This window comes from Mustela erminea, chromosome 1 (assembly GCF_009829155.1).
Source record: "Mustela erminea isolate mMusErm1 chromosome 1, mMusErm1.Pri, whole genome shotgun sequence".
In the NCBI taxonomy this organism is placed as follows: Eukaryota; Metazoa; Chordata; class Mammalia; order Carnivora; family Mustelidae; genus Mustela; species Mustela erminea.
In genome coordinates, this window is record NC_045614.1 from 105,943,734 (window position 1) to 105,970,932 (window position 27,199).

General features: G+C 39.9%; 1 protein-coding gene across 3 annotated transcripts in view; it reads left to right on the top strand.

Moving 5' to 3' along the window:
- The window catches only part of ATP13A5 (ATPase 13A5), a 105,169-nt gene that overhangs the window by 39,420 nt on the left and 38,550 nt on the right, over positions 1-27,199 (top strand). For all 3 annotated transcript variants that reach the window (XM_032337717.1, XM_032337725.1, XM_032337731.1), the window contains 9 exons: positions 6,190-6,360; positions 8,600-8,757; positions 11,660-11,848; positions 15,805-15,866; positions 17,535-17,685; positions 20,081-20,167; positions 20,868-21,024; positions 23,150-23,267; positions 26,443-26,567. In XM_032337717.1, the coding sequence (XP_032193608.1) occupies positions 6,190-6,360; positions 8,600-8,757; positions 11,660-11,848; positions 15,805-15,866; positions 17,535-17,685; positions 20,081-20,167; positions 20,868-21,024; positions 23,150-23,267; positions 26,443-26,567 (1,218 nt within the window). The remainder of the gene's footprint in view (positions 1-6,189; positions 6,361-8,599; positions 8,758-11,659; positions 11,849-15,804; positions 15,867-17,534; positions 17,686-20,080; positions 20,168-20,867; positions 21,025-23,149; positions 23,268-26,442; positions 26,568-27,199) is intronic.

Genomic DNA, 27,199 nt, shown 5'->3' on the forward strand with positions numbered 1-27,199 from the left:
TCAACATAAGCAGATTTCATATTAAAAATGGGTCTGCTTAATTTAAAATTGAGGCAGGAAAATGTAGTAAACATAAATATGCTCAGTATAATTACAAAATACTCCTTTAGTGTGTTGAAATCTAACTGCCTTATAATGATAGCGATGAGGATTTGCATACTGATCATATCCTTCATCCAGAATGTTGCCATAGTACCCGATGCACAAACCTCAGGCCCAAGAAAAACTGTCCTCCTCACTCCCAGGTAGCAACTCTCTCACATTTCCAGCAGCCTGCCAGTGAAGAATGGCTTTTCTCACTGGCAAAGGAGCATGGCTGATCAGGGGAGGACTGATCAGGTTTGTGCCCCGGGGTGTACTGACTTGGGTACATCGTTCTTGCCTTGATTCCAGGAAAACTCAGAGAGTTCCGGAGAAGTAGAGAGGGTAAACAATGCTGCTTTTCCACAGTTTTCCAGAATTGACCTAAAATGACCTTAAGAAGTAAGTGGCATTTCTTAGGTCTGTTTCTGGAAAAATAAGGTCACCAGCATTAATATCTATGTAACCTAAGTACTAATAAATGTCAATTTTAGGGACTAACACATAAAATAGAAGTACATGTATTTCTTTCTCATTGTTTTCTTCAGAAAGATCTAAATACTACCATGCTTTAAATACGTTATTATGCAGTCAACATAGATCTGCCCACTCATGTACACTATTTGTAAAAAGGATCCTGATTGAACAATCAGATTATGCTTAGATTCCTGAAAATGCGTAATCTTCCTAGAGCATTTGTCCACAAATTTGACTCAGATTTTTTGTTTGTTTTTTTTTTTGTTTTGTTTTGTTTTTCTATGTGCAAACCAGTCCTTTGCATATATGGGAGTCTTTATGTCTTTATTTAGAAGAAAAATAGCAAATACTCCTAGCATCTCTAGAGCAATTTACATTTTATAACTAACTTTTATATCTCACTTCATCATAGCATAAAATAAATGAAGAGCTGTTATAATACCCAACTTCCAGATGTGGAAACCCAGGTGGAGAGAGACCAGACTGGTCAGCTAGCAAGTGTCAGGGTCAGAGGTAGCTTTTGCTTCCAAACAGGAGGGACCATGGGAGGAGGAGGAGGAGAATTCTAAGAGGGGTAAAGCTCTCATTTCTTGTGCCTTATCATTTTTTTTCTCTCAAATGGATAGTCCTACTCACAGCACATGCCCATTATAGGATCTTCCTCCTCCTCATCTCCTTAGCTTCATCCTATTGCCATAAGCTCAATTATGCAAGAAATTTAATTTTATAACTAAACAGTTTTAATTTTTGTTCCAAATTTGCCATCCTTGAGAGTAAGTAGTGGTATAATTCAGTCGTTCCCATCAGTTGGCGGGTCCCCTGATGCAAGGGACTGAAAAGGTAGGTCTGGTCTAGGGTAACTCTTCCGTCTGTTGCCCTCACTCCCCACTCTGGACTTGGGAAGTGTCTCAGGCCTGTGTCCCTGCAAAAGGAAGCCAAGTGGTACCTTTTGCTCAGTTTTCCTTAAGCTTAAGAGTGTTTCCTTAAGCTTCTCTCAGGGATACATAATATCTAAGTTTCCTTTGGATCCTTCTAATTTCCAATCCAGAGATTTTTATTTAGCTAGAAAAGTAGTAGAGGGAAGGCATAGTGAACAGAAAAGTTTTATTTTTATTCTCAGGTGGTCTCTAAAGTTCATGGTCAAACTTATGAATGACTTCTGAGACCCAAAGCCAATTACCAACTCCTCAGTCCTTTCTGCCTCTGAAGGAGGCGAACCCCTTCAAGTTACAGCTCCTCACAAAGCAGTCAAGAGGCAAAAGGGAATAAATACTGTGGGGGAAATTCTATTAATGTTCTGAAATTTCTCTTGGCACGATAGCTCATTTCTCTTCATTCTTGTATATATTAAGCATTATGCTAATGTTTTACATATATTATTTCATTCAATCTATAACTCTCTAGGTGGGAGAATCTAAGGCCCAGAGAGGATAAGCCATTTGCCTAGAGTCACACATTTTAAAAGTGGTAGAGTTGCTCTTTGGATTCATTTGTTTATTTATTTATCCATCTATTCATTCCATAAATGTGTATTAGCTCCTATTTATGGAGCACTTTATTAGGTGCTGGGGATATATCAGTGAACACGGCAGATAAGATTCTGCCCTCATGGGGGTGACAGTCTAGTGGGGAGAAAAAAAAAAACCACGAGAATTGGTAAGTGACATAAATTTCCAATGACATGTTTTCGAACATAAATGCCAAGAAGAAAGTAAAACACTCAAATCCAGGTCTTTTGACCTGAGAACCTGGGCCTAAAACTACAGGCCCCTCATTCTCTTAAGAGTAATTATGGGACAGATTGGTAGTATTGAGGCTGCCACAATCCCTTCCTTTTCCCTCTACTCATTAGACTTAGTGACATATTTGAAATGTGTGTGTAGGTAGTGTACAGAGATCCGAGTCGAACACACAGGAATTTCCTGAAGTGGTGATTTCACATTTGCATCCTGTCAGACAAGCTTGTAATGAGTTGCTAGGTCAGCTCTTTTCTCTCTTCCCTTTTCCTTTCCTTCTGTCTTTCACTTCTCCCTTTCTCTCATTTATTCGTTCGTCCATCCATTTATTCAATAAAGGTTCGGAAATGCCTTTTCTGTGCCAGGCACTGTGTTGTTCCTGAGTGGCAAGACAAATGAGAGATGACCACTAGCCTCAAACAGCTTCCAGTCGAATGGCCCCAAAATAGAACAGGACAAGAACGTGGCATTTCATGCGGAGGCACTGGCTCATTGAGGATAAGAGGCAGAATCCCACTTCACAGGAGCCAGTGCTTCCAGGTCCCAGAAGTCAGCGGAAGTTGATGATGAGTGTTTGTCCTTCTAAAACACTCTCCAGACTCTTTAGACCTCTAAACATTTGTAGGCAAATCACTCTTTCTTGGGATTCTGAGAAAGGCCAAGCACTAGACTCCTCATTAATATGTGAATAGCGTAAAAGAGCCTTGAAAGTCATTTCTGTGTTAAAATCATATCTGATTTGAATGTTATCTTTGGAACATTATCTCCAAATGACTTCCATCTCTGGTTGATTGAATGCCTGCCTGCCACTAGAACTGTGGGTAGTGTGTGCAGAAGCTATTCACTAATATTAGCCCAAGACTGTATTGTAGATTAATATTCTGTGATTCAAAAGCAGAAAAACAGTAGAAACTGTCTCTAAATATCTGCTTCTACGAAGGCTGATTTCAAAAACAATGGGGATACAGTGATTTGGAGATTTGTCAAAAAGGTTCTATCCCTTTTCCAAAACCACTTAGAACATAACTGGTAAAGCCAAACAAAGAATAAATAGCATAACTGTTTTAAAGAGAATGAGTTAGGAACAATGCTCAGCTAAAGGAATTTCCTGAGAATATTCAATATCACTAATAAAAATTGTATAGCTTCTTGTACCTTAGGATGTAAAAAATGCATCATGTAGAAAACTAGTTTTGAAAAACCAATCATAGCAAAACCTGGGTAATTGTTTTTATTCAGTTCACCCAGGCATTCAGCAAAAATATGTCTTCTGAACCTGTTACATATCAGCAAGGAAAATGAGCAGTATAAAAAGTTATAATGTCCAAGTCCTTGCCCTCAGTTATTACCTAGGAGAGAGAGAACCTGAATTTGTGTAACTATAATCAATATAATACTATTTCCAAATTAGAAATATGACATGTTATTTTGCTAATTGAACATTTAGCAAATGACTGATGGAGTTTTAAATTCATTCTAATGCTTTTTAAATCTGAGAGCCAGGAAGTGTTATTAGCATTTTTATTTTGTCTCTGAAACCTATCCTTTTAAACTCCAAGTTAATTTTCTTTGTATTTTAAATAACCCGTCTTCCTGCTGCTATCAGGAAAAGTAAAGGAATAGTACCAGCAAAGAATGGCAGTCAGTAATAGGATATGCAGTGGCCTGGTTTAGCTGGAATGTGTAGGAAAAAGAGCCAGTGATGCCCAGTTTGTGGTGGCTTTGAAAATCTAGCAAGAGAGAATGTTTGCACTCGGGACCCTTCCAAACCTCATCCTGTTTCTCTTCATCTGGCTATTTACCTGTATCCTTTAACATATCCTTTAACAAATTAGTAAATGCAAGTATTTTCCTGAGTTCTGTGAGCCACTCTAGCAAATTAATTGAACCCCAGAAGGGGATTGTGGGAACCTCAGATTTATTAGTCAGGAGCACAGGTGACAATGTAGATTTGCAACTAGCATCTGAAATGGGGGTGGGGTGGGGGAACAGTCCTATGTGACTGTGTCCTTAAGCGATGAGATCTGATGCTGTCTCTAGGCAGATAGTGTGAGAATTGAATTGCATTCAGTTAAATTGTAGGACAACCAGCTAGTGTCACAGAATTGCTTGTTGTGGGGAAAATCCCCACCCACCTGGCATCAAGAGTGTGTAAGTGAGTGTGATTGTAGCGTCATAGCAAAGGAGACTCATAGGAGGAAGGACTGAAGGTTTCTCCCAACTCAGGAGATCAAGCCAGATTGTGGGTGAAATACTTACTCATTTAAAAAAGAGGTATTAATTCTACTGTAGTCTCAAATTATTATTATTAAAATGTGTTTCATGTCAAGGGGCTAAGCAATTACAGGTAATCTATTGATAAGGCAATCACCATGAGTCAGCAGTTACCAATGAAGCCTTTGGAATCCAAATGCAAGAGTCCAAGAATGAATCAGTGAAATCCACTCACAGGCAAAAGCAGTAAGAGTTGGAGAATCAATCTGTGAGAGGGAGAAGCATGGGAAAAGGTGGTGATTCTGAGACTGTAAACAAAAGGATGGTACCATAAGTAGTCAGGAGGACGTTTCATGATGAAAATATTAGTATAGATTGTAGATATTTAGATATGGTGACTTGGGGATGCTAGTAAGATATCCAGATTGGGATGAACAACCCACCACTGGGAAATAAAAAACAAGAACACAGGAGGGAGGGAAGATGAAGACAGATGTCATTGATCTAATGATTTAGAAGTATTAATTAATGAGAATAGAGCTGAGATAATGCGGAAAGAAAAAAAAAAGATGTCCTGTTATATTGGTTTCTAGTTTTCACTACAAGCTCCAAAAACATCATGAAAAATGTTTTATAGATCGTATGAGAGTGTAATTTCTTGTTCATCTCTGTACTTCTAGGACTCTACCTCTACTGTCACACTCAATGTTCCAAACACCCTCAGCCATCTTTAGTGCCCAGAGCATAGCAAGCTCTTGCTGTCATTTCTTCCAAGAATACTTTCCTCTTCCCCTTGATCTAGCTGGCCTCATTTCCTTTTGAGTTGTCATTTATTAATTGTCCAGGACCTCTTTCCTGGCTAATCCTCTCTTGGGTTAGATCTTCAGATCACCTGGTACTATTACAAAAATACTTCTTTTATTGTATTTTTATTAATTATATACTACTTTTCATTGGCTTAGCCCCTGGGCCTCTGAGGGCAGGATTTCTGTTTGTCTTGTTTATTAGTATATTTTTAGCACCTAGATCAGTGCCTGGCACAGAAAAAGCACTTTTTGTTGAATATTTGTTGAATGAATGGATGAATGGACCGATAAACAAGTAGATGAAAGGGAATAATAATAGTTATATACATTTTTTAAAAAAGATTTTTTATTTATTTGACACAGCGAGATCACAAGTAGACAGGCAGGCAGAGAGAGAAAGGGAAGCAGGCTCTCTGCTGAGCAGAGAGCCTTATTCGGGGCTCAGTCCTAGGAGCCTGGGAACACGACCCGAGCCGAAGGCAAGGTTTAACCCACTGAGCCACCCAGGTGCCCCAGTTATACACATTTTATTTTATAGTTCATTCATTGCCTAGCATAGATCTGGGCCAAAGAATACTAGTGTGGACATTTAAGTGACAATTCCCTTTGCTAAAAGTCCTGCTTTTTAAATTATAACAGCATCCCATGCAGACCAGGTATGGAAAATATAGGTAAATTTAAATTAAGTAAATATCTGATATATAGCCAAATATACCACTGCTTACATCACCAGCATCCCTGAGAAGTCGTCTGACTCAGGGATGCTCAGTAAGACCTGAATAGCTGTGTTTGTATACTTTCTTGAAGCTGGAAAGTACCAGCTCTAAATGACTACCTGAGATCACATGGAATCAACAAAAGACAATCTTCTTCAGGAGAAAGTATACCTGTCACAAAGACACCATTGCCCCGTGTGGACAGCACCATGGCCTGGAAATCCCACAGCTTGGAAGATTATCGGAAGCATGTCCTTTTCTGTGGGACAGACGTTATCCAGGTCAAGCCGTCTGGGCAGGGGCCAGTGAGAGCAGTTGTCTTGCAAACAGGTTGGTAGATTCCACTTTTGTAAATTTAGTTCATGATTAGAAGTGGGGAAATTATACTGGAACAATTTTGTTTGGGAATATGGAGTTTGCTACATTCTGGTAATAACAGCCATACTCATTTGTAGTCGGACCCTTGTTGTTCTAAATTGCCACCATATCCAAATGAATGGTTCGTTGTTAAACCACGTGTCTATGATGAAGCATATACAGAGATGAAGCAGATTTCCTCAAAGGCAAGACTATGTTATTATAGGTTTATTTGTTTGTTTTTGTTTTATGTCCACGTGCTTCTTTTCTTTTCCTTCTATACCCACTCTGAGTGATTACCAAGAAATCAGTTCCAAAATCATTGCTTGAGGACTTTTTCCTTTTAAAGTGCTGCTTGCTAGATATTATTTCAAGATCCCTGCTGGATACCTCCACTTAGTTTCCCTACAGACACTTCAAAGTCGAGGCATCTAAAGGATTCATCCTTCTCTTTCTGTTGACGGCTTTACCATCTAGCCAGTCCTTCCACATCACCTTTAACTCCTTACTTTCTCCCGAACCAAGTAGGGCACCACATCCTGTTGATTCTACAAATACCTCCCAAGTCCTGTCTCTCTCTCCTTCATCCCCACAGTTGGTGTTTTGTCCAGGCCCTTCATCATCTCCTGTCTAACTATTATAAGAGAAATATTTTTTTGACTGTTTCATTTGAGCTTTGGCCTGAAATACTTTGTCTTGACTTTTGTTCTGTCTATCCCTTGCTCTGTCACCAAGTCATATTTCTAAAACATATTTTGAAGCAGTTTATTCACACCATGCTCAAATAATTAATATTATGTCCATGATGCAACCAATACCTTCCATGACCTATCCTAGGTCGCTATATTTACCCGTGATCTTTGTTTCTGCCAGCCCACACAAGTACAAATTCAAAACACTTCGTTGTCTCAATGTTTTAGTTAGGCTATGATTCAATTGTTCTACCTGATTTTTTTTTAATTAAAAATATCGTTTTGTTTCAAAGTAGTCAGTAGGCACAAGAAAATCTCTCAGCTAGCTGATAAACAGGAACTAATGGATGGTAATCATGGAAGCACCCTTATCTGAGCTTGTAAAATGCTGAAGCAACAGGTTAGAGAAAGCTCTGCTCCTTTTCTCCAAAGCCTACAAAGCCATGCTTGAGGAGCCAAGCAAGATGTTCACAAGGCATAGGAATTAAAGCATTTCACACTTAAAAATAGTGACCTATTTCTGGTAGTCAATTTTTTTTTTTTTTTGTGGCCAATGACTTAAATTTTAATGGATACCTACAAAGTGCTATGCCCTGAGGGCTAAAGGAAAAAAAAAAAAACCGAGATACTCCTTGACCTTAAAGAAGACTGTGGTCTGGGGCAGGAAACAAGTGAATTTATAGCTATCTAAACAAAGAACAGTGATAGATGTCATGTGATTAAGTATTATAGGGACTCCAAAGAAGGGGAGAAATTATTTTTGATATGAAGTTTGGTATGAAGTCCCATATTTTGATATGGGAGTAGAATTCAGGAAGCATTTTGTTGATGAGGTGGCATATTGAGCCAAGCCTGATAGAATGGGAAGGATTGAGCCAATCTTATCACAGAACTAAAAAGATCCTGATCTGTTTCTGCAAAACACAAAGGAAAGAATGCACTGGAGTCTTCTGAGAGCAGTGTTAGTTAAAAGTCTAGCAAGATAGTAGTCTACTGGATTGATGGGGCTGCGAATGCCATGCCTAGAAATTTGAACTTTATTGTAAAAAATGGAGGCTCTGGAAGGTTTTTGAGCATAAAAATGACATGATGAGAGGCATGTATATTTAAGAAATTACTTGTTTTGTGCTTTCCTTTTCTCTTAATTTTCTATTGTTTTCAACACATATTTGAGTTTTAAAGTCTTCTTCTCTCAGCAGCTCATCTTCTCTGGTGACTGCATCTGTCGGTTCCTTAGTCTTTTTTCCCCTAGTCATGCGCTTGAGTGAGGAGCTGCACTGTGTGAGCCACTGAAACACTGACTCCCAGAACAAATGAAACTGAGCAGGGCTAAGGAGTGCCATTTATTGTTCCTGGAAATCTTGTAAGAATAATAAATATAAATATACTTTTAGCAATGGTGTTTTCATTCCATATTCAAATGACACTATTAACCAATCCTTAACTTGATGCAAACCATTTTGGGTTTGGGGGAAACTGTATTAAAGGACCTTACTACACCTGCAATTATCTTTATGTAGGTTACAATACTGCCAAAGGGGACTTGGTAAGATCCATCCTCTACCCTCGGCCTTTGAACTTCAAACTATACAATGATGCCTTCAAGTTCATAGTGTTCCTGGCCTGCCTTGGAGTAGTGGGTTTCTTCTATGCCCTTGGTGTATATATGTACCATGGAGTAAGTATTGGGGGTAGGGTTTTTAATAGCGAAGCTTTCTCAAGGAACTTGACCTAACTCAAAAGGATTAGATAAGGTTACCTTTTAGCCCCATCATTCTGTGAGTCAGCATGTCCAACGGAGCTTTCTTAGATGACTAAACTATTCTATACATACACTGTTCAATTTGGTAGCCCTTAACCACGTGTGCTTATTGAATGCTTAAACTGTGGCTAGTGTGACTGAGGAAATGAACTTTCAATTTTACTTCATTTTAACTACTTTAATTAATCAAATTTAATTTAACTAATTTGATTATTTGATTAATTTCAATTTAAGTGCCCATATGTGGTTAGTTAAAATTGTATTGAATGACACAGCTATGAAAAGTTGCAAAGTTCATAGTCCTTTCACCATTTTGATGGAATGAGAGGTTACTGTGTGTGTGGTATTTGCAATACCCAAGCTTCAGAGGTAATACATGCTTCTCAAGTCTGATAGGATGGAGGGGACTTAGTCAATCATACCAGAGAGCAGAAAGGGCATACTAATTAGAGTGAGCAAAGGACAAAGCAAGAAATGCAGATGTGTCTTCTAGAACCAGTAAGCAACTGAGACATTAAGTCTAGCAAGGTAGAAATAGGTCACATGGAAGGGAATCTTGAATTCCATGCCTAGAAATTTAGGATTATTTGAGAATGTTGAAATATTTGAGAGTGTACATTGTCGAAGACATACCTGACAGGCTATGTAGGCAATGAATTGCTCTGTGTTCTGTTGGGTTCCAAAATGGAATTAAATGTCCACTTTTACAGGGGTGCCTGGGTGGCTCAGTCAGTTCAGGGTCCAACTCTTGATTTCAGCTCAAGTCATGATCTCAGTTGTGAGATCAAGCCCTGTGTCAGGCTCCACCCTCAGCTCTCGAGATTCTTTCTCTCCTTCTGTCCTCCCATTTTCTTTCTCCCCACTCACACACTCTCTCTCTTAAAAAGAATAAAAATTATAAATGTCCACTTCTACAGAACTGTATGTGGCATGGAACCCCACTTCCTTTTAAGCTTCATGGTATCTGGTTTCATTTGAATGTCCCTCTTAATAGTTGTGTTGGCTGGACAGAGAAGTAGATGCCCTCTGAAGTCCTTTCTGGTCCTGAGAGTCTGATTTTGTGGTGAATTGTGTGGTCCTTTCTGTAAGACATATTAGGATCTTAAGAATGTGGGCTCATAGGGAAGAAGAAAAAATTATGAATAAAAGGATCTAAACATAGATATGAAACTGGGTATGGGTGACCTAATTACAAAGCCCAAATTGGTAACTTTAGTGCATTCTATGTGTGTTATTGGGGAGAAGGGTAAATATTGCTGGGGATTCACAAGAATTTCCAGGCAAGGTTCATGCTCACACTTGCATTTTGGGTAGTCATTTCAGTCTGATATAAGCCCCCAGGGAGTATTTCTAGGTAGGAGAGGGCAAAGGAAGCCATGGTGTAATGGTACCAGTAGAATAGATCTTGAAAAGAGCTCCAGCCAATGGGACTAGAACTTGAGACAATGTGCCAGCTTTATATGGGGAGCAGGAGTGTTGAGCAAGAAAACAAGTAAAAAGTCCCTGCAGTGTTTGGGAATGAAGATTTCCTGGGTGAGACTCATTATCCAATATATACCAAAATAATGACACTAATCACAAACCCCGTCTTCTTGGTCATAACCTGGGGCCCTGTTGGCTGCTTCTATTTGTACTGGCTCAGGACTTGACAGGGCTGAGTTCTCAGGGTCAACACTCCACAGCTGTAATTGAAAAAAGCAGGAGTTGATGGATTTTGTAATAAATTTGAGATTGAACCAATGATGTATCGAGCAGGCATTGTTACTGAACTTGAACCTGAGTTTCCAGTACTCAGAAGAGGATTTTATGGCTGAAATTATGGTTGATTTCATCAAAATCTAAGGTAAAGCCAATAGTATCTAAAGTATTTGAAACATACAACAAACCACCCTGTGATTTGATCTTGGCTCCACTCTCATCAGTCATGTGAATTCCTGCAGACTTGACTGGGATTTTGACTTGATGAGAACCGGCCAAATAATACAACACAATGGTCACATATTTGTACCCTGGAGTGGGACAGACTAGCGTTCAGATCCTCACCATTTAATTAGCAGGTGGATTGAGGAGTTATTTAATTTTTTAAGCTTTGCTTTCCTTATCTGTTAAATAGAAAAAAAATAACAGTATTTACAACATAAGGTTGCCATGAGAAATCACTAAATAATGTATGTTGATTAACACAATGCCTGCCCCAGAACATGAGTAGTGAGAGCAAAGTATTTTTACTATTGACCTCCCTATAACAGATAATACATGCTGAGATCTTAGCAGAATCTTGGTCATCATCTTTATCAGGTCACCATGCATTTCTTATATGTGCTGGGTACCTCCTCTCTGTCAGAAACTGTGCTAAGACTCTGTATCTAGAAATGAAGAAGATGAACTTGAAAATGACTTCAAAAATGTATAAGCTAGAGCTGCTTCCCCAAAGGAGTTTGGAAGCTTTTGAGAGAGATTTATAACCTAACCATCAAGCTGGTGTGTGAAATGTTACAAATTCAAGGTGGTCTCTGTGCCTGGGAGTCCAGACAGTGTGTTATGATGAGCAGAGGAAGGACGGTGCTCTGGATGGAGAGAATGCGAAGTTAAAAGAAACAGAATCATCCAAGGGCAGGATGGACATAGAGTAGGGATCAGAGTCCCCTTTTGTTCTCAGTGGGAGACAAGTCTATTCCTTAGGCACACCCAAAAGAGCTCTTAGTCCCACCAAGAAAGCCAGATCACTTTGAATACTCTTGTGGTATTATAGGAGATGGGGCCAGAGAGGGTGCCAGCCTGCTCTGCTGAGCTAATCTGTATGTCCCTCCCTCCCCAGGCTTCTTCAAGAGATACCACGACCATGGCCCTGCTCCTCTTCACCGTTACTGTCCCACCTGTGCTGCCAGCTGCCCTGACCACAGGCATCGTGTATGCACAAAAGAGGCTGAAGAAAAAGAAAATCTTCTGTATCTCCCCACAGAGAATCAATATGTGTGGGCAAATAAACCTCGTGTGCTTTGACAAAGTATGATCTAAACTTTCCAGGTTGGAGGTTAATGATTTCAAGGTACAGCAGAGCTGGAAAAGGACTCCAAGAATGCTTGGCTCACTGCACTCATTTTACAGATGGGAACACTGAAGCCAGAGAAGGTCATACAGTGAGCTAGCGTGAGACCATGTTCTAGAGGACCACTCTACTGTGTCCTAAGGAAGTGGTTTAGCTATCACATCATGAATTCCTTTCCTATAAAATTTAATATTTTTGTGCTCATGTGGGGTTTTAAAACAGTCTCCTATTATAAAAACTTCTACGACTGACTTTTCAGGCAAAAAATGTTGGGACATTTCTGTTCTCTGAAGTGCTTTGTTTGTCTTGTGCTTCATTGAGCATATCCCCTTCATTTCCTCTGCTTCTTTTAAGGAAAGGGAGGGAGGGGACCATGGCTGTTTATGCACTCAGTTCCTCCTTTCTCCTTTGATCCTCAGGTTAGCAAAATTCCACACTAGCGAATATGTCCCTGTGCTTAGGGTCCTAGAAGTGGCAGGGGAGAAGTATGTCTAAATGGAGAGGATTGCTATTCTGGGACAGGTTCTAAGACCCCTTCCGGTGCCTCTCCTGTAGGGGATTTGGAGGGACCTCAGCCACAGTTGCTTGCTGATCAGATCTTGCCTCTGCTTGGGCAGGTCAGTTTAACTGCTATAACACAGTGGACCTGGCCTGGTTCTTCCGTGTCTCCACTTCATTCCCATTTGAGTAATTGATAAAGGCTTTGCCACTTTTTATCTAATCTGCATTGGCCAAGAGCCCTGTTAATGAGATGTTCCTTGCTCTGCAGAAGTTCTTGACTTAGCTGAGGAAGCAGGTAAAGCAGAAGTGTAGACAATGATAACACAGTGAAATGCATGCTGAAAGAGGTATGAACAAGGCCTTGAGGTGAAGTTACTTGCCATGGGTGAGAGGTGTGGCTTTGGGTGTTACACAGAGTGGGCCCTGGCCTCAGAAGCAAGCAGTTCAGCAGCACAGTGATATCAGGGCCTTTGGCACATAGGGGACAGAGGACAGTGGGGTGTGGCTAGATTGGGGGCTGCGTGGTAGGGGATGCAGGTGGAGAGAGGAGTGAGTCCTATTGCTCAGGGCCTGATGTGCCAAGCTAAGGACTGGAGTTTTGTTGTGAAGGAGAATGGGGGTCTTACCATTTATTGTAAGAAGATGGGTGACATTGTTATAGGTGGTATTTTATTTATTTCATCCAGGGTAATTGGTGAGAAGGGACAGAGGGGAGATAGGACTGAGACAAAAAGCTATCTGGGAACATTGTCCTAGACAAGAAGGGCAAAAATGGAGAGTAGAGGTGGAGGAGTCTAACTCCTGTCCCTTTGAATGCAGTTGGCGAAAAACCAAGAGTAGAGTTCATGGGTCTTGGCCCCGAGCTGGAAGTAGAACAGGTTAGCAGATTAGTTATTTTTGTCCTATTCTTGTCAAGTTGCCTTTGACAAGAAAGCCCTTAACCCCACTCATCAGGAACCACTAAGGTTAACTTAACAGTAACCTCCTTTTAGTTTTAGGACCAGAGAACAGCCCCTGAGAAGTTTTCTGGCAGGGATTCCCAGTACTTATCCAGGAGCCTCACTAGTGCCTGTAAAATAAGGAGATTATAAAACACGTTCATTTCATAGTCATCTGTTTCTAAAACTAGTTCTTCCAGAGGATGTTCATTTTACATCTCTTATAAAGTTTTTTTTCCTCCGCATCCTCATGTGCTCTTTTGCCAGAACAGCTGAAGGACTGCTTCTCAGCAGGCTTGGCCAAACCCCAGTGGCATGACAGCATGTTAGAGTGCAAAGAACTCTGGATTGGGAATCCTCAAAATGGGAAGTCAGATCCTGGATCTGACACTAAATTTCTGTGTGATTTTTTTTTTTTTTAAAGATTTTATTTATTTATTTGTCAGAGAGAGAGCGAGCGAGATCAAGCTCAGGCAGACAGAGTGGAAGGCAGAGTCAGAGGGAGAAGCAGGCTCCCTGCGGAGCAAGGAGCCCGATGTGGGACTCGATCCCAGGACGCTAGGATCATGACCTGAGCCGAAGGCAGCTGCTTAACCAACTGAGCCACCCAGGCGTCCCTCTGTGTGATCTTTTAAGAGAAAAAGTTTGAACTCTAATATCTCTAAGTGTCTTTCTAGATTTCACATTGTAAAACTCTACCAATATGCTGTTGGAATAAAGCACCCCACGATGGACTGAAGCCCCATCTACTGTTATTTCCATTTTGAAGACATTCACCACTGGGCTTCTGCGTATATCTGTTCCATATATTTCCAGTTTATGTTGCTTTGTTATAAAACAAGTTCTCTCTTTTCTATCCAGTTCATCCTATGCCTGGGCTAGTATTCATGCTAAGAAGTTTGCTTTCTCTGTCTTACTCCCTTTACTACTGCAACTATAATTTACTTTTCTTTCTGTTCATGTCTAGTTTTATTGTATAAAGATCATTTTCGCACAGAGAAATAACACAGTCCCATTCCTGTTTTGTTTTGGTATCAATTCTGTTTTCATGTTCAAAATATTGATGTTTAAAAATATAATCTGATCATCAGGAAAACACTTCAGTTTGAATTAAGCTACTAACTTTTTTATGGAAAAACTTAAGAGGATTTGAAATCTAAACACACAGGTTGGGACCCTTACAAATTGCAGGAGGGAAATGAAGCAAACAGATTTTTGCTGTTGTTCTTCAAGGAATAACTCGCACAAAACATGTTAGCTTTCTGGGAAGTCCAAATAAATTAATGAAACCAAAATTCCTTCATTTTTTAATTGAAAGTCCAGTATGGGTTTTGTCTTTCTGCATATTTTACAAAATTTATTTAACTTTATCTAGACAGGCTGGATTCTGGCTCTTTCTTTTCAACCTGCAGGCCACTGGACCTTGAGGCTGCTCCTTTCATCTCTAACCTGAGAATGTCCTTTCCCTGTTTACTCAGTTGTAAGAATTGGGAGCATCATAAGCACTTCATTGTAAAGCATTATGCCTATTTTATGTTTTTTTAATGACAGAAATGTCATTGATAGAAGACTAGAAAATTCAGTGCCTTGTACAGAAATGATTTTAAAAGAATGATGACAGAGACCTGGGTGTCAGTATTGAAGGACACACCCCAGCCCTTTGGTAGTGTTCTGTTTAGCCTTGATAGTGTTGAAGCAGTGTGGCCTCATGCTTACACTGGGTGTTGGCTTCTTGCATAAAGACACCAGTGTCTGTAATTAATAGTGGACTCTGAAGCAAAGAGCAAATTCAAAGTGCTGTGATAGTACTTAGTTTCATGTAGCTTTCTCTGTTACATTATGTGACAAATATCCTCATAACACAGAAAATCAAATTCTCCCAACCATTTTCCTCTTGATCTAACAATAAAAGTCTTTCATGGGCATTAATGAATATTTATTATTAGCACTTCATTATCTCCAAATTCTCAAAGTCCTTTATCAACATTTCATTATCAATCTGGACAGTCACCATGTCACCCATATTTTATAAAACTGTTATGAACCAGATGGCACACTATGAACTAAATTGTCTTGAAAAGAAAGAAAAAATTCTGAACTCTGCTTTAGAAAGACAGCAGGTGCCAACTGAAAAGTCAGACTCGCACTGGTTCTTATTGGATTTCCATTCCCTGAGCACCTACCATTGAACAATAGCAAGTACAATAAGCACACAAAAACAAAACACTCACATTTTATTGTAATGACTAGTATCTAGAGTCATTTAATGATCAACATAGGCTTCGGGAGAACCATTTGTCACTTGCTGAATCTTTCCTTCAGGTACCCTTCTCTGATTTAAAATTTGATGTTTACAAAGAGGGGCTTTGGACAACTAGATCTACTTTGATTTCTTGGGAGCTTGGGTTTAGTTTAAGTCATGATGTAAGTAAAAGCTCTAAATCTTGTGTTAACACCAATTCTAATTTCTTCCAGACTGGCACCCTTACGGAAGATGGGCTGGACCTCTGGGGGACTGTCCCAACTGTTGACAACTGGTAGGTACTTTAGCGAAGGTGGACTGTGGGATTTGTGTGGCTACCTTGGTGCTACTCGGAGCCATCCTTCCAGTGGTGAGGGATGAATGTCACAGAAAATATATATAATAATTTACTAGAACTACTTCTCAATTATTTTAATTTGTTAAGTTAAATGAGTTCTAAGTACAGAATCAGACGAGAAAAGTAGGTCTTCAAACTCCACAAGAAAAATAGAATGAGCTGGGTGAGTAAGGAATTGCATGAATAAAATGGAAGAACAAAGAGTGAAATCAGAACCGTGCTGAATTAGAAACTGCAAAGACTTGCTAGTGGTTAGTGGGCTGGTGGGGGTGGGATTGGGGAGGAGTCCAGAGGAAAAGAGCTCTGTCTCCTCCCTCATAGAGCTCACATTTCACGGGAAAAATGTTCACCTGCCTTCTATGCACAATATAGGCTGTGGAAAGTGCTACTATTAAGACACACAGATCAATATAGAGAAGAAGAAACAATAATGATTGCTTGATATGCTGCACAGTCAGATTTTAGAATAACATAATAAATGGTAGAAATTAATTTTGAAAATGAATAGAATGAGGAAAACCACCTGACAGAGGAGATACCACTTGAAATAGAATCTTGAAACAGGTATGGCTAAAATTTTTATAGACACGGGCTTAAAGCTGGCCATGGGAGTGGAGACAGCAATCACAGAGATGCTACCCCAGGATGGAGCTAGAGAGGGAAAGGCCCTAGCTCCCTTTGTAGTGGGGATGAGATCTGCCTTCTCAATCCAAGTGCAAATCCCTCAGCCCTTAAGCCCTGGATACTCTACTTTGGTTCCAAACATGGCTCAGTCTCTGTCATTGAAAGAGTCATACAGGAGCTACCCAAGACAGTGATGGGAAGAGTGTAGATCTGGCACAAGATAACAGCAGACAGGCAGTGAGACATGTGAAGATACTTGGGTTCAACCCTACTTGTGTGCTTCAGCTCCTGGCTGCTCAGATGTCTGGTCCAGGCTTTTGTTCAGACAGGTACCACTTTGCCTTCTATTGGCCAGACCAGTGAAAGGGGAATGGGGTGTTTGCAGCTTTTACCCCTCCTCTTCTTTGCTTTCCCCAAGTAAACTTTTGGGGTGTAGAGAAAACTGGATACAGTTACTGTTTGGCTGTAAGATGGGAGGAGGGAAAGGTAAACCCAGCCAATCTATTTGCATAGAGGAAAGTGAACTTCAGATGCTGGATATCCATGCCCAGAATGTCAGAAATAGGACAAAGGGTGAAGGACTGAGTCTTGAGAAACATTTCACAGTCCAGGTGTGCTTTTACTTGAAGGAAAAAGAAACCAGTAGGCAGTCTTCCTTCCAATCCCTGCTACTTCACTGACCCAGAGACCTCTTGCCTGGGGGTGTGACTTTCTAGAAACTACTCTGAAGAGCTTGCAGGTGTCAGTCTGAGCCTTCCCCTGCCACTCCCACCATAGGGGCTGGCTGCAAGTAATCTGACAGAAGTTTCAGTGATTATATCCGAGTGCTCAGACTTTATTACATAGGGCATGGGAGCTATGGAAGGATTTGAGCATAAGGTTTACATATTATTTAAATTCTATGTTGGTGAGATTTAAGGGGCAGAATGTGTAAAATGATTTTATTAAGGACCTTCACTTATTAATCATCTTCTCTATCAGTTTTCAAGAAGTCCACAGCTTTGCCTCAGGCAAGACTTTGCCATGGAGCCCGCTGTGTGCTGCCATGGCCAGCTGCCACTCTCTGATCCTTCTCGACGGGACCATCCAGGGAGACCCACTGGACCTCAAAATGTTGGAGGGCACTGCCTGGGTAAGGTGATAGTTTCTTGGTGCGACTAAATGAGAAAAACCTGAAGAGATTCTTACAGGGAGTGGTAAAGCTTTTCTAACTTCAGTTGAAACCCAGAGAAGACTTATAACAATATGTGATTGAAGGTCTGACTGTTCCCCAATTTCCGGATCTATACGCAAAAGAACTCTATTAATAAGTGCAACATGAAAGTGTTCCACGATCAAATAATTTAAGGGAACTGCTATTTTAAGAAAGTAAAGTAGATTGATTTCTTAACTATGGAATTTCTTTGATATATTGTGGTACACTATGAATATTCAAGAGTGACTATGATATGCAGCGTTTATCAAGCCTACTTGACCTCAAAATCTTGACAGGCCAAAATATGGTACAATGACGCTCCTTAACACCCTCAGAGAAACAGTAGTCTAAAGCAGTGCTATTTAGCATGGTAGCCACTAGCCCCATGTAACTATCTACTACTTGAAGTGTGGCTATGCAACTGAGAAACTGAATTTTCAATTTTATTCACTTTAATTAATTTAAATACCAATAGCCATAAGTGGCTGGTAGCTACTGTGTTAGACAGTATAGGTCTAGACACCAAACTGGAAGTCCCCCACTCCAACTGGCTGTTTTCTGAGGTGAGTGTGAATGAGAGTTGAAGGGTACAAAAACCGTCCTGGTGGCCATCATGACATGGTAGGCAGGCCTCTCAACTCCACCACTTTCTAGCTCTGTGACCCTAAAACCGGAACCAAGACTGTGTCTGTTACCTTCATGCGTGCCCTTGTGATAATGATGCCTCATTCACAGACTTGTCGTAAGCATTGAGCTTATGACCCTACAGGAGCTGCTTGCATTGTAAAGTGCCCCACGAGTGGAACGCACACATTCATTCATTCACTATTTAATTAATTACATTATTCTGCCCTCAAAAAATAAATTTTAAAGCTACTGACAGTGATGCATCTTGCCTGCGGGTGTGACTTTCTAGAAACTACTCTGAAGAGCTTGCAGGTGTCAGTCTGAGCCTTCCCCTGCCACTCCCACCACTGGGACAGTATTTAAACAGAATGGTGAAGGGGTGAAAACAAATGATTGCAGGGACGTGAAATACACCTCACAAGAGAGAATTTAAAGATGGAGAGTAAGAAAAGAGCAGCTTTCTAGAAGCAAAAGTAATGAAAGAAGAAACCTAGTTAGCAGGGAAATTTCTGATATCAGAAAGTTAAAATTCTAGCATGTGTTATGGAGAAATTTTTGACATAAAGACAAAGCAGTGATCACTTTCCTGGATCTTACAGGGCAGTAATTGGTGTAATCCTTATAAACAATGTCTTTAGCAGCATCATTTGAGCTGACACAACGATGAGCTTCTTAGGGTCAATATTTACTGTATGTGACTTTGATCCTGGTTCTGACAGTGCCTCTTCTCCATCGAGGGGTTTTGATCTATTTGTACAAATTACTTACAAGTTGGGGTCTTGCATGGGAACATAAATCTTTAGTATTAGCTTTATAAGAAGAATTGTCTTTAAGAACAGTGGTATCCACCCCAAACAAAGCATGAAAGTGCAAGGTGATTCACTGAGTTTAAAGCTGGGTGAGAAGCAGCCTCCAGTTAAATATCCTTTGGTGGTTAGGAAACTTTCATGAAACGTAAGGGGGAGGGGAAACATCCTAGTAGACTCTAAGAATTTTAGCTCTAAAAAGGATATCAGAATATTTTTCAGGAGAAATTTGAGATCTGGAGAAATGGAGTAATGTTCCCAAGGTTAAACAGTAAGTGAAAGAGGAAAAGGCCAGATGTAGTCTCCTATTTTCTGATTTGTACAACAGATTTGTACAATGGATGGCCTTTTCCATATTTTTTGTTAATATCAGTTTCTCAGATGATATAACTTACACTGTTGTAACATCCAAGGTATACAAACCATTTTCAAATATGCATTCTAATTTGCTAACAACTAACTTGCTAATTCTCTAGCTAACCAATTTGTTTGTAACATAAATATAGAATAAGAAATAACCCTATGTTTATCTCAAGATCATGTTTATCTGAGGGCTAATGTACTCAGCTCTATTAGAGGTAGATCTCTACTTAAACACTTGTCCAGTTACTAGACATACTAATTAGGAAGAGCCATTGGCCTATAGCTAACATTTCTTCCATTAGTTACTACTTAAATGGTACTCACAATATTTCTGGCTTTTTGACATTCTACAATAAGGTCCTTAATCTTAATCAATGCAACAGAAATTTGACAATGATGGTATTCAGATAATTGGCCTAGAAGAGAAAACATGTGAAAGAAACTTTGAAAAGATTAAAATGCTATACAAATGAGAGGTATTTCTTTCTTCTTATTTTTCTCTAAGGAATCTTATGAATGTTTTCACTTTAAAACAGATAATGGAAGATTGCAATGCAGACTATGGCAAATTTGGGATGTCAGATTCAAACATTGTAATAAAACCAGGACCAAAAGCCAGTTGGGTATGATTTGCTTTTTTAAATCAAATGGTTTTTTTCTCCTTGAAATTGGTAAATTTCCCTGGACTTTCACGTATTTTTATATTCCTATTATTTTGCCTTCTCCTAACAGTATGCATAGGTTATTCCTGAATATATCCTTTAATTTATTAATGAATTCCTGAATATATCCTTTAATTTATTAATGAATCTGTCCTTTAATTTATTCAACAAACACTCATGGAGTGCCTATGTGTGCTAGAGCACTATGCTATGTGCTAAAGGACAGAGTGAATTCAGAGCTAGACGTGTTGGCCTCTGTGTTGGAGGAATACATGGGTGGGTAGAAAAATCCATATAGGTGCAAATAAGTGCAAGACAATGTGTCAAGTGCCCTAATAAAAGCTGAAGAAAGAGCTACATGGGTCCAGAGGTGGGAGTGAATACTGTTTCTGAGAGAGAGAGAAGCATCACAGATGAAGTGACCTGTTAAGTTTGCCTGGAAGATAATTAGGATTTCCCCACGCAGCCATGGGGAAGGGCCCTGCAGACCAGACAATTTGATGAGGGAATCACCTTAGAGACAGGCAGAAAAGTATCAATGTTGTGACAAATACACCACTTCGTTATGTCCCTGGGTTCACTGCAGAGCAAATCTGTTGGTGTGCACCTGCTAATTTCACTTATAGGCATCTTAAGCTCCCCTTTCTTGGTGCTCTCGCAGAGTCCTGTGGAAGCCATAGCCATCTTGCGCCAGTTTCCATTCTCCTCAAGTCTGCAGAGGATGTCTGTGGTCACTCAGATGGCCGGGGAGGATCACTTCCATGTCTACATGAAGGGTGCCCCAGAGATGCTAGCCAAGTTCTGCAAGCCTGAAACAGGTACTCATTTAACTGACCCTGTTCTCTTTTAGGAGGTAAAATATTTTAGAAATCCAAATACATTAAACACACAACTCTGAATCAATGAATACATCTGATAAGGCAGAGGTGAGAATTTCAAGGCAGAAAGGCAGAGAGTAAATATCTGACTTCGGTCCATCCAGAAAAGTCTAACCACAATGGGGTATTAGGGAAGGACATATGAAGCAGCCATCAGGAGCCAAAACAGGAAGCTATATAAGGGTCTCCAGAAGGGCAAGAATGAGGAGCATGCACTGGGAACCAATGGGACAGGTCTGGACCCTGCGCTCATCCTGCGGCTGGGGTACTCCGCCCGCCCCCTCTGGGGGCTGACACCACGTAAGTGCTTGTGCAGATCAATGGAAGGAGAATATAGACAAGATAAATCTCTTACCAAAAAAAGTGATTGGAGTAAATTAGGTGGTATTAGAGCAGTGTAATTGATCATTTTCATAGCAATTTCATCTTTCTGGGACAGATTTTGAGTTGATTTGTATTGTTTCTTAGTCTTATAAATATATGCACCCTCTAAGCGGCAGCCCAGATTTGTAAGAATATTGTTGCATTCAAATGAGTTCATTTGGATAAAATTGGTCTTTTTCTCCTGATTTTCATCTATATTCTCCTTATGATTGCTGATAACCATCAACTTGTGCACACAATTCTAGATTCGGCAAATGATTGCTTTAACTTCTGCCTCCTACTTAGAGCCATTTTTACCTTGGAAGCGGGCCCTTTTTTTCTGACTTTGATCTTTCTCAGAGCTCTCATTACCTCTATCACTCTATCCTTCACAGACTGATGTCCTATATTTCGCTGTTTAATTTTTTTTCCCTCACAGATACAAGTGAGTATCTTCTTGAAATTCTAACCATTGACTATTGCCAATGACTATTGTGAGGGTTTGAGCCTGTCACTTCTCACCTCTCATCCTTCTGGTAGAACTTTCAGTTTTTCTTATTGTTCTTATCTCAGATCTTTGACATAGGCTAATAAGGACTCTGTTTTTAAGAAAGAGAGAGAGCCAGGATCTTCTTCAATCCCCGCCTCCTGGAACATTTTAGAACTACAGAAAGTCTGAGCTGAATGGGGACATAGAGTTCCGTATCCCCTCATTCTATGGATGGGGAAATTAAAGTATAGCAGAGAGACCTAACAAGCCCAAGGTCAGAGATCTAGTAGTGTAGAGACTAAAAATTAGGTGTTTTGTTACCTAAGCCACAATATACTTCCATTATGCTGTGCTTCTTTCTAATACCCTTATAGGCATTCTACAAACCATAAAGATTTTGTAAGTATTTTAACAGTAGTTATGACTATTATGCCAAAATACACAAATGTTGGCATTGTATCATCTGTCATCTAAAGCAGGGATTGGCAAGCTTTTCTGCAAAGAGCCAGGTAGAAAATATTTTAGGTTTCGCAGGCCACATGGTATTGTCTCAACCACTCAACTCTGCCATTGTGACTCCAAAGTAGTCATAGATGGTAAACAAATGGGCATGGCTGCATTTCAGTAAAACTTTATTTTAAAAAACAAGTAATGGGCCGGGTTTGGCCAGTAGTTTGCTGACTTCTAGTCTAGAGGATTGGCTGTTTCCCTTGTTTTACCCAGGTAGACCCAGTCCTGAGGGCCGTCTTTATTAAAGCTAGCCAGGGGATTTGACACCCAGTTGATGACCAGTGTAGCTTTGGCGTTCATTTCTGTCAAAATAATAAGATCACATTGATGAAGTTGTTAGTGACTTTTAGTTGGAGCTTTAGTTTTTCTATTAAAGTATTTTCTGGAGTTTTAAAACAAGGCACAGGGACACCTGGGTGGCTCGGTGGGTTAAGCTGCTGCCTTCGGCTCAGGTCATGATCTCGGGGTCCTGGGATCGAGCCCCGCATCAGGCTCTCTGCTCAGCAGGGAGCTTGCTTCCCCCTCTCTCTATGCCTGCCTCTCTGCCTACTTGTGATCTCTCTCTGTCAAATAAATAAATAAAATCTTAAAAAAAAAAAAGATTTGTTAAAACAAGGCACAGTGACTGGATCCCAGTCTTGTTTAGGAGCTGGGTAGCCTTCAATGTGATATTACATTTACCTCTTTCCTCTCACCTGACAGTACCCAAGGATTTCCCACAGAAACTGAGGAATTATACAGTACAAGGCTTCCGTGTTATTGCTCTTGCCCATAAAGACTTGAAGATGAAGAAGCTTTCAGAATTACAGAATTTAGCCCGGTAAGGAACTCAGAAATCAGCACTAGAGCAGGCTCTGTGTGCATCAAGTAAGTGAATGCTGGAGACGGACAGGGCAGCTCAAATCACAGGGAAGCCTCCTGGAGATGGAGACTCATCTCCTCCAATCTCCTAATTTGGAGATAGGTGACTCTAAGCCACACTGGGGAAGACTTGCTGAGGTCACAATGCCGGTTAGAGGTAGAACAAGGATGGCAGTCCAGATCTCCTGACTCCCAGACGTCAGTGTGCTATCTCTGCCCTACCTTCCAACATCCCATCAAAAATAGTTGACCTTCCTTCAGCCTTGGAACATTATGTGGCTGACTCACTGGGGTCCCATCTCCTTGAAAGAAGGAGACAATGGGCACTGTGACGGACCTTCAGCATCCTTCAGACCTGGCTTCTTCCAGGGCTCAATAGTACACCTCCCTCAGTTCTGGAGAGATAGTGAGTGCAAGTTGAGTTATATGAAATAGAATTCAGCATTCTTCATTACATTAAGGGTATAAATCATCTCCATTAGAGGATAATCTGCAGATTCTTTTTTTTTTCTCTTAATGTTTCTCAGTTTTTAAAGGTTATTTTTGAATTGCCTAAGACAAAGGAATAGTGAAATACTGTGGAACATTGAATAACAAATTATCTATGCATTATTATCTTTGATTTTGTGTTGCTGATCGAAAGACCCTCATTTATATTCAATTAACACCTTTGCATACATAAGATGTGGATATCCTTGGTTCAGTGTAACTATTTGCAACCTATGTCCATTTGCTCTAATGGAATCATTGTCTCTTCTTTAAGCTGTGTAAAGTGTAGGATTGGATGATCTTCAAGGAGACTTTCAACCATGACATTTTAATCTTCTAAATAGAATTGCAAAGATCATTTTGAAATAAATGAATGGCACTGTCAGATTTAATATTCAAGGTGTTAGCTATTCTTAAGCAAGCATGAAGACCCATTACACACAGGATTTTGTAATTTTTCAAGACAAAACAATTTTAATAACAAAAGCTAGGGTTATGTGTGAAGAAAAAAGTTGATGTATTTAGACAAGGATGATAGCCATCTCCCAGTTGCCACATACTAGTAACTAATGAGATAGCTATTACTATAAATATAACAAAATAAGAAAGTGATGATATAATGTGCTAGATTTCCAACCATCTCGTATTTTCATAGAGAATATCAGCCCCCTATTATGCTTCTTAAAATTTAGTTACTATTTTCAAACAGAGAAAAGGAAAAGTGTTTTGAGTTTTAGCACAATCAAATTATATTTAGCAAAGTTTCCCAATCAGAAAAATCAAAAGCTTCTTTTAAAAATGGTATCATAAAAGGGAAGTAGAAGAGTTTCATTTTTTTAAGGAAAAAAAAAAGAAAAGCAAACTAGAAAACAGAAGCAGTACTTTTTCAAAATCCCCTCTTTCATTGTTTTAGCAAATTTCTATTGAGCTTGACTCTGTGTGATGCTCTTCAGGACACTGAAAATTCAGAAGTGAATAAAACAAAATCTTTGCCCTCAGAAGCTTATATCCTAATTAAGGGAGATAGATAATAATGCCAATTTACATGGGGTGATCAGTGAGTCCTCTGAGGAGGTGACATTTGAACTAAGAAATGCATAAAGTAGGGGAGCAAAGCACGTGGCTATCCGGAGGAAGGGCACTACAGGCAATAGGAAGTGCAGTACAAGCCCTGACACAGGATCTTGCTGAGAATGTTGCAGAGTAACAAGAGGCCCAAGTGTCTGAATTGGTGAAAGATGGAAGAGTCATAAAATAGAGATCAAAACCAGAATAAACTGGTGAGAAGATTTCTGGATCTTTCTTTTAGTTCTAGGTAATTAGAAAATATTAGTCCAATCTGTAATAGAGACTCATGAAGTTAAATGATGGGAATTTAGCACAATCTGTATTAGATAGATCTTCTTTTATAATATTCTCCTGAGGTCACTAAGTCATGACTCATATCTAATTACCTGAGTATTCACCAAAGTGCCTACTATTTGGTCTAAAACAGAGTAGTTATTTGGTGAATGGACTTTTGAATGAAGATGTAGTAACTTGCTCTCTACTCCAGAGAGAAGTTTCTTCACCATGTTCCCATCTAAGTTTGAGTTCTATTTTTCACCAGGACATCCAACTCTGATCTTTCTCTTTCTCATGTGTTTATTTCTTCTCCCTCCCAGTTCTACCACCATGATAGAAAAGAAACAATACCAAAGAAAACTAGACAAGCGATAAGTACAGATGAGAGATTTCTGTACGTTTCTGTAAGATGTGAAGTAGGTGGGTGGGGGAAGGAGGAGAGGCAACTGAATCAGCAGATGGAAGACGTATAGTCTACACCACTCCAGAAAGAGAGATGGCAGGAGAGGGAAGTTGCTTCACCCTGTGGAAGCTGAGAGGCTGTGACTCAGCTCTGTCATATACTGTGGAAGATGGAGGTGGGACAGGACCCAGCACCAGGGTTGACTGACCATAATCTCCCTCTCCTTCTTCAATCTTAACTCCTCTCTGGACAGAAAAAGAAATGATGCAAGACTAGGGAAGAGATCTTGGTCCCACATTTACTTTTTAAAAGGTCTCCATTCCTGAGGAGTTGTCCCACATAATGAATGTGACGCAGTTAGATTCCAAGCTTCCAATTTCAAACTCTGAAAACTTTTCAAATGTTTGGCTGATGTCATGTAATTTCTGGAGGTTACAGATGGAGGTTGAAATGAACGATTCCATATTCAACTATTACCATAGTATTTCATATGCAGTACATACTTAATCAATGTCTAAAATAATTACAAGGTCAAAAAAGTTCTTTGAAATAAATAAATATATATATGATTAATATGGCATGTATATATGGTTAACAAAAGTTTTTAAAAACAACAAAAGAGCTGTAGAGAAGCACATTGTTTTTAAAAATGAAGTTGAAACTGGGAGAAGTTGATAAAAGATATAGACGTGCTTTCCTCTGGGAAGCTGAAGGCGAGAGGGTGTCTGGAGACAGGGACTATTGGTTTTCATCATAAGCTTTGGGTTCTTTCTTTCCGATTTTTAAAACATATGCATATGTTACATCAATAAAACAATTTTTTTAAAGGAAGAAATAAAGTTCAATTGTCAAAACTACATAAATAAGCTTTAAAATTGATTTTCTCCTGAATCCAAAGAGAGAAAGCAGAGTCAGAGTTGACATTTCTGGGACTTCTTATAATGGAGAATCGCTTAAAAAAGGAAACCAAACCAGTCTTGAAGGAACTGAGTGAAGCCCGCATCAGGACGGTGATGATTACTGGTGTGTGTTTCTGGAGGCCTGAAACATTCAATGTATCCCAGGAATCAGAGAAGACCATGTGAGCTGAGTGGGTTCAGGTGGCTAAGGTAGAAGGAAAAATGCTTAGCTGTCATTTGTTATCTTGGGCTCCCATTACCTGGGCATAAGTGCAGCAGCCCTAATATGACCATATATTTTGGTGGCGGGGACCATACTTCATACTCTTTGTCTCATGTCCCCTCTCCCTACCTGGGTTTGGCACAATGCTAGTCAGCTCATAATAAATGTTTAAACATAAGAATAGATATGTGATCACCAGGAACCTCAGTGAGACTTCTGTGTAAAGGTTGTAAAGACTCTATTGGACTGTCCTTCGGGCTGTGGAGCAGGCAGTCATATGCTGATCTAATCCAAGGGCGGCACAGCTTTCAGTGTTCTGTTCTCTGCTTGTCAGCAATCCGGGTCCCCAAGATGGTCCCATGCTATCAGAGTGGGCCCATGTTACCTTCAACCACTCAGGGCTGTCAGTCTCCTGAGATCTGTCATAAATTGCCTAACCATGTCTTTCTTCAGTCCTGCATGTGTTGGGAATATGCAATGTTCTGGACATGATGCTATTATGGGAGGGAGCTGCAGACATAGTTTTTCACCAC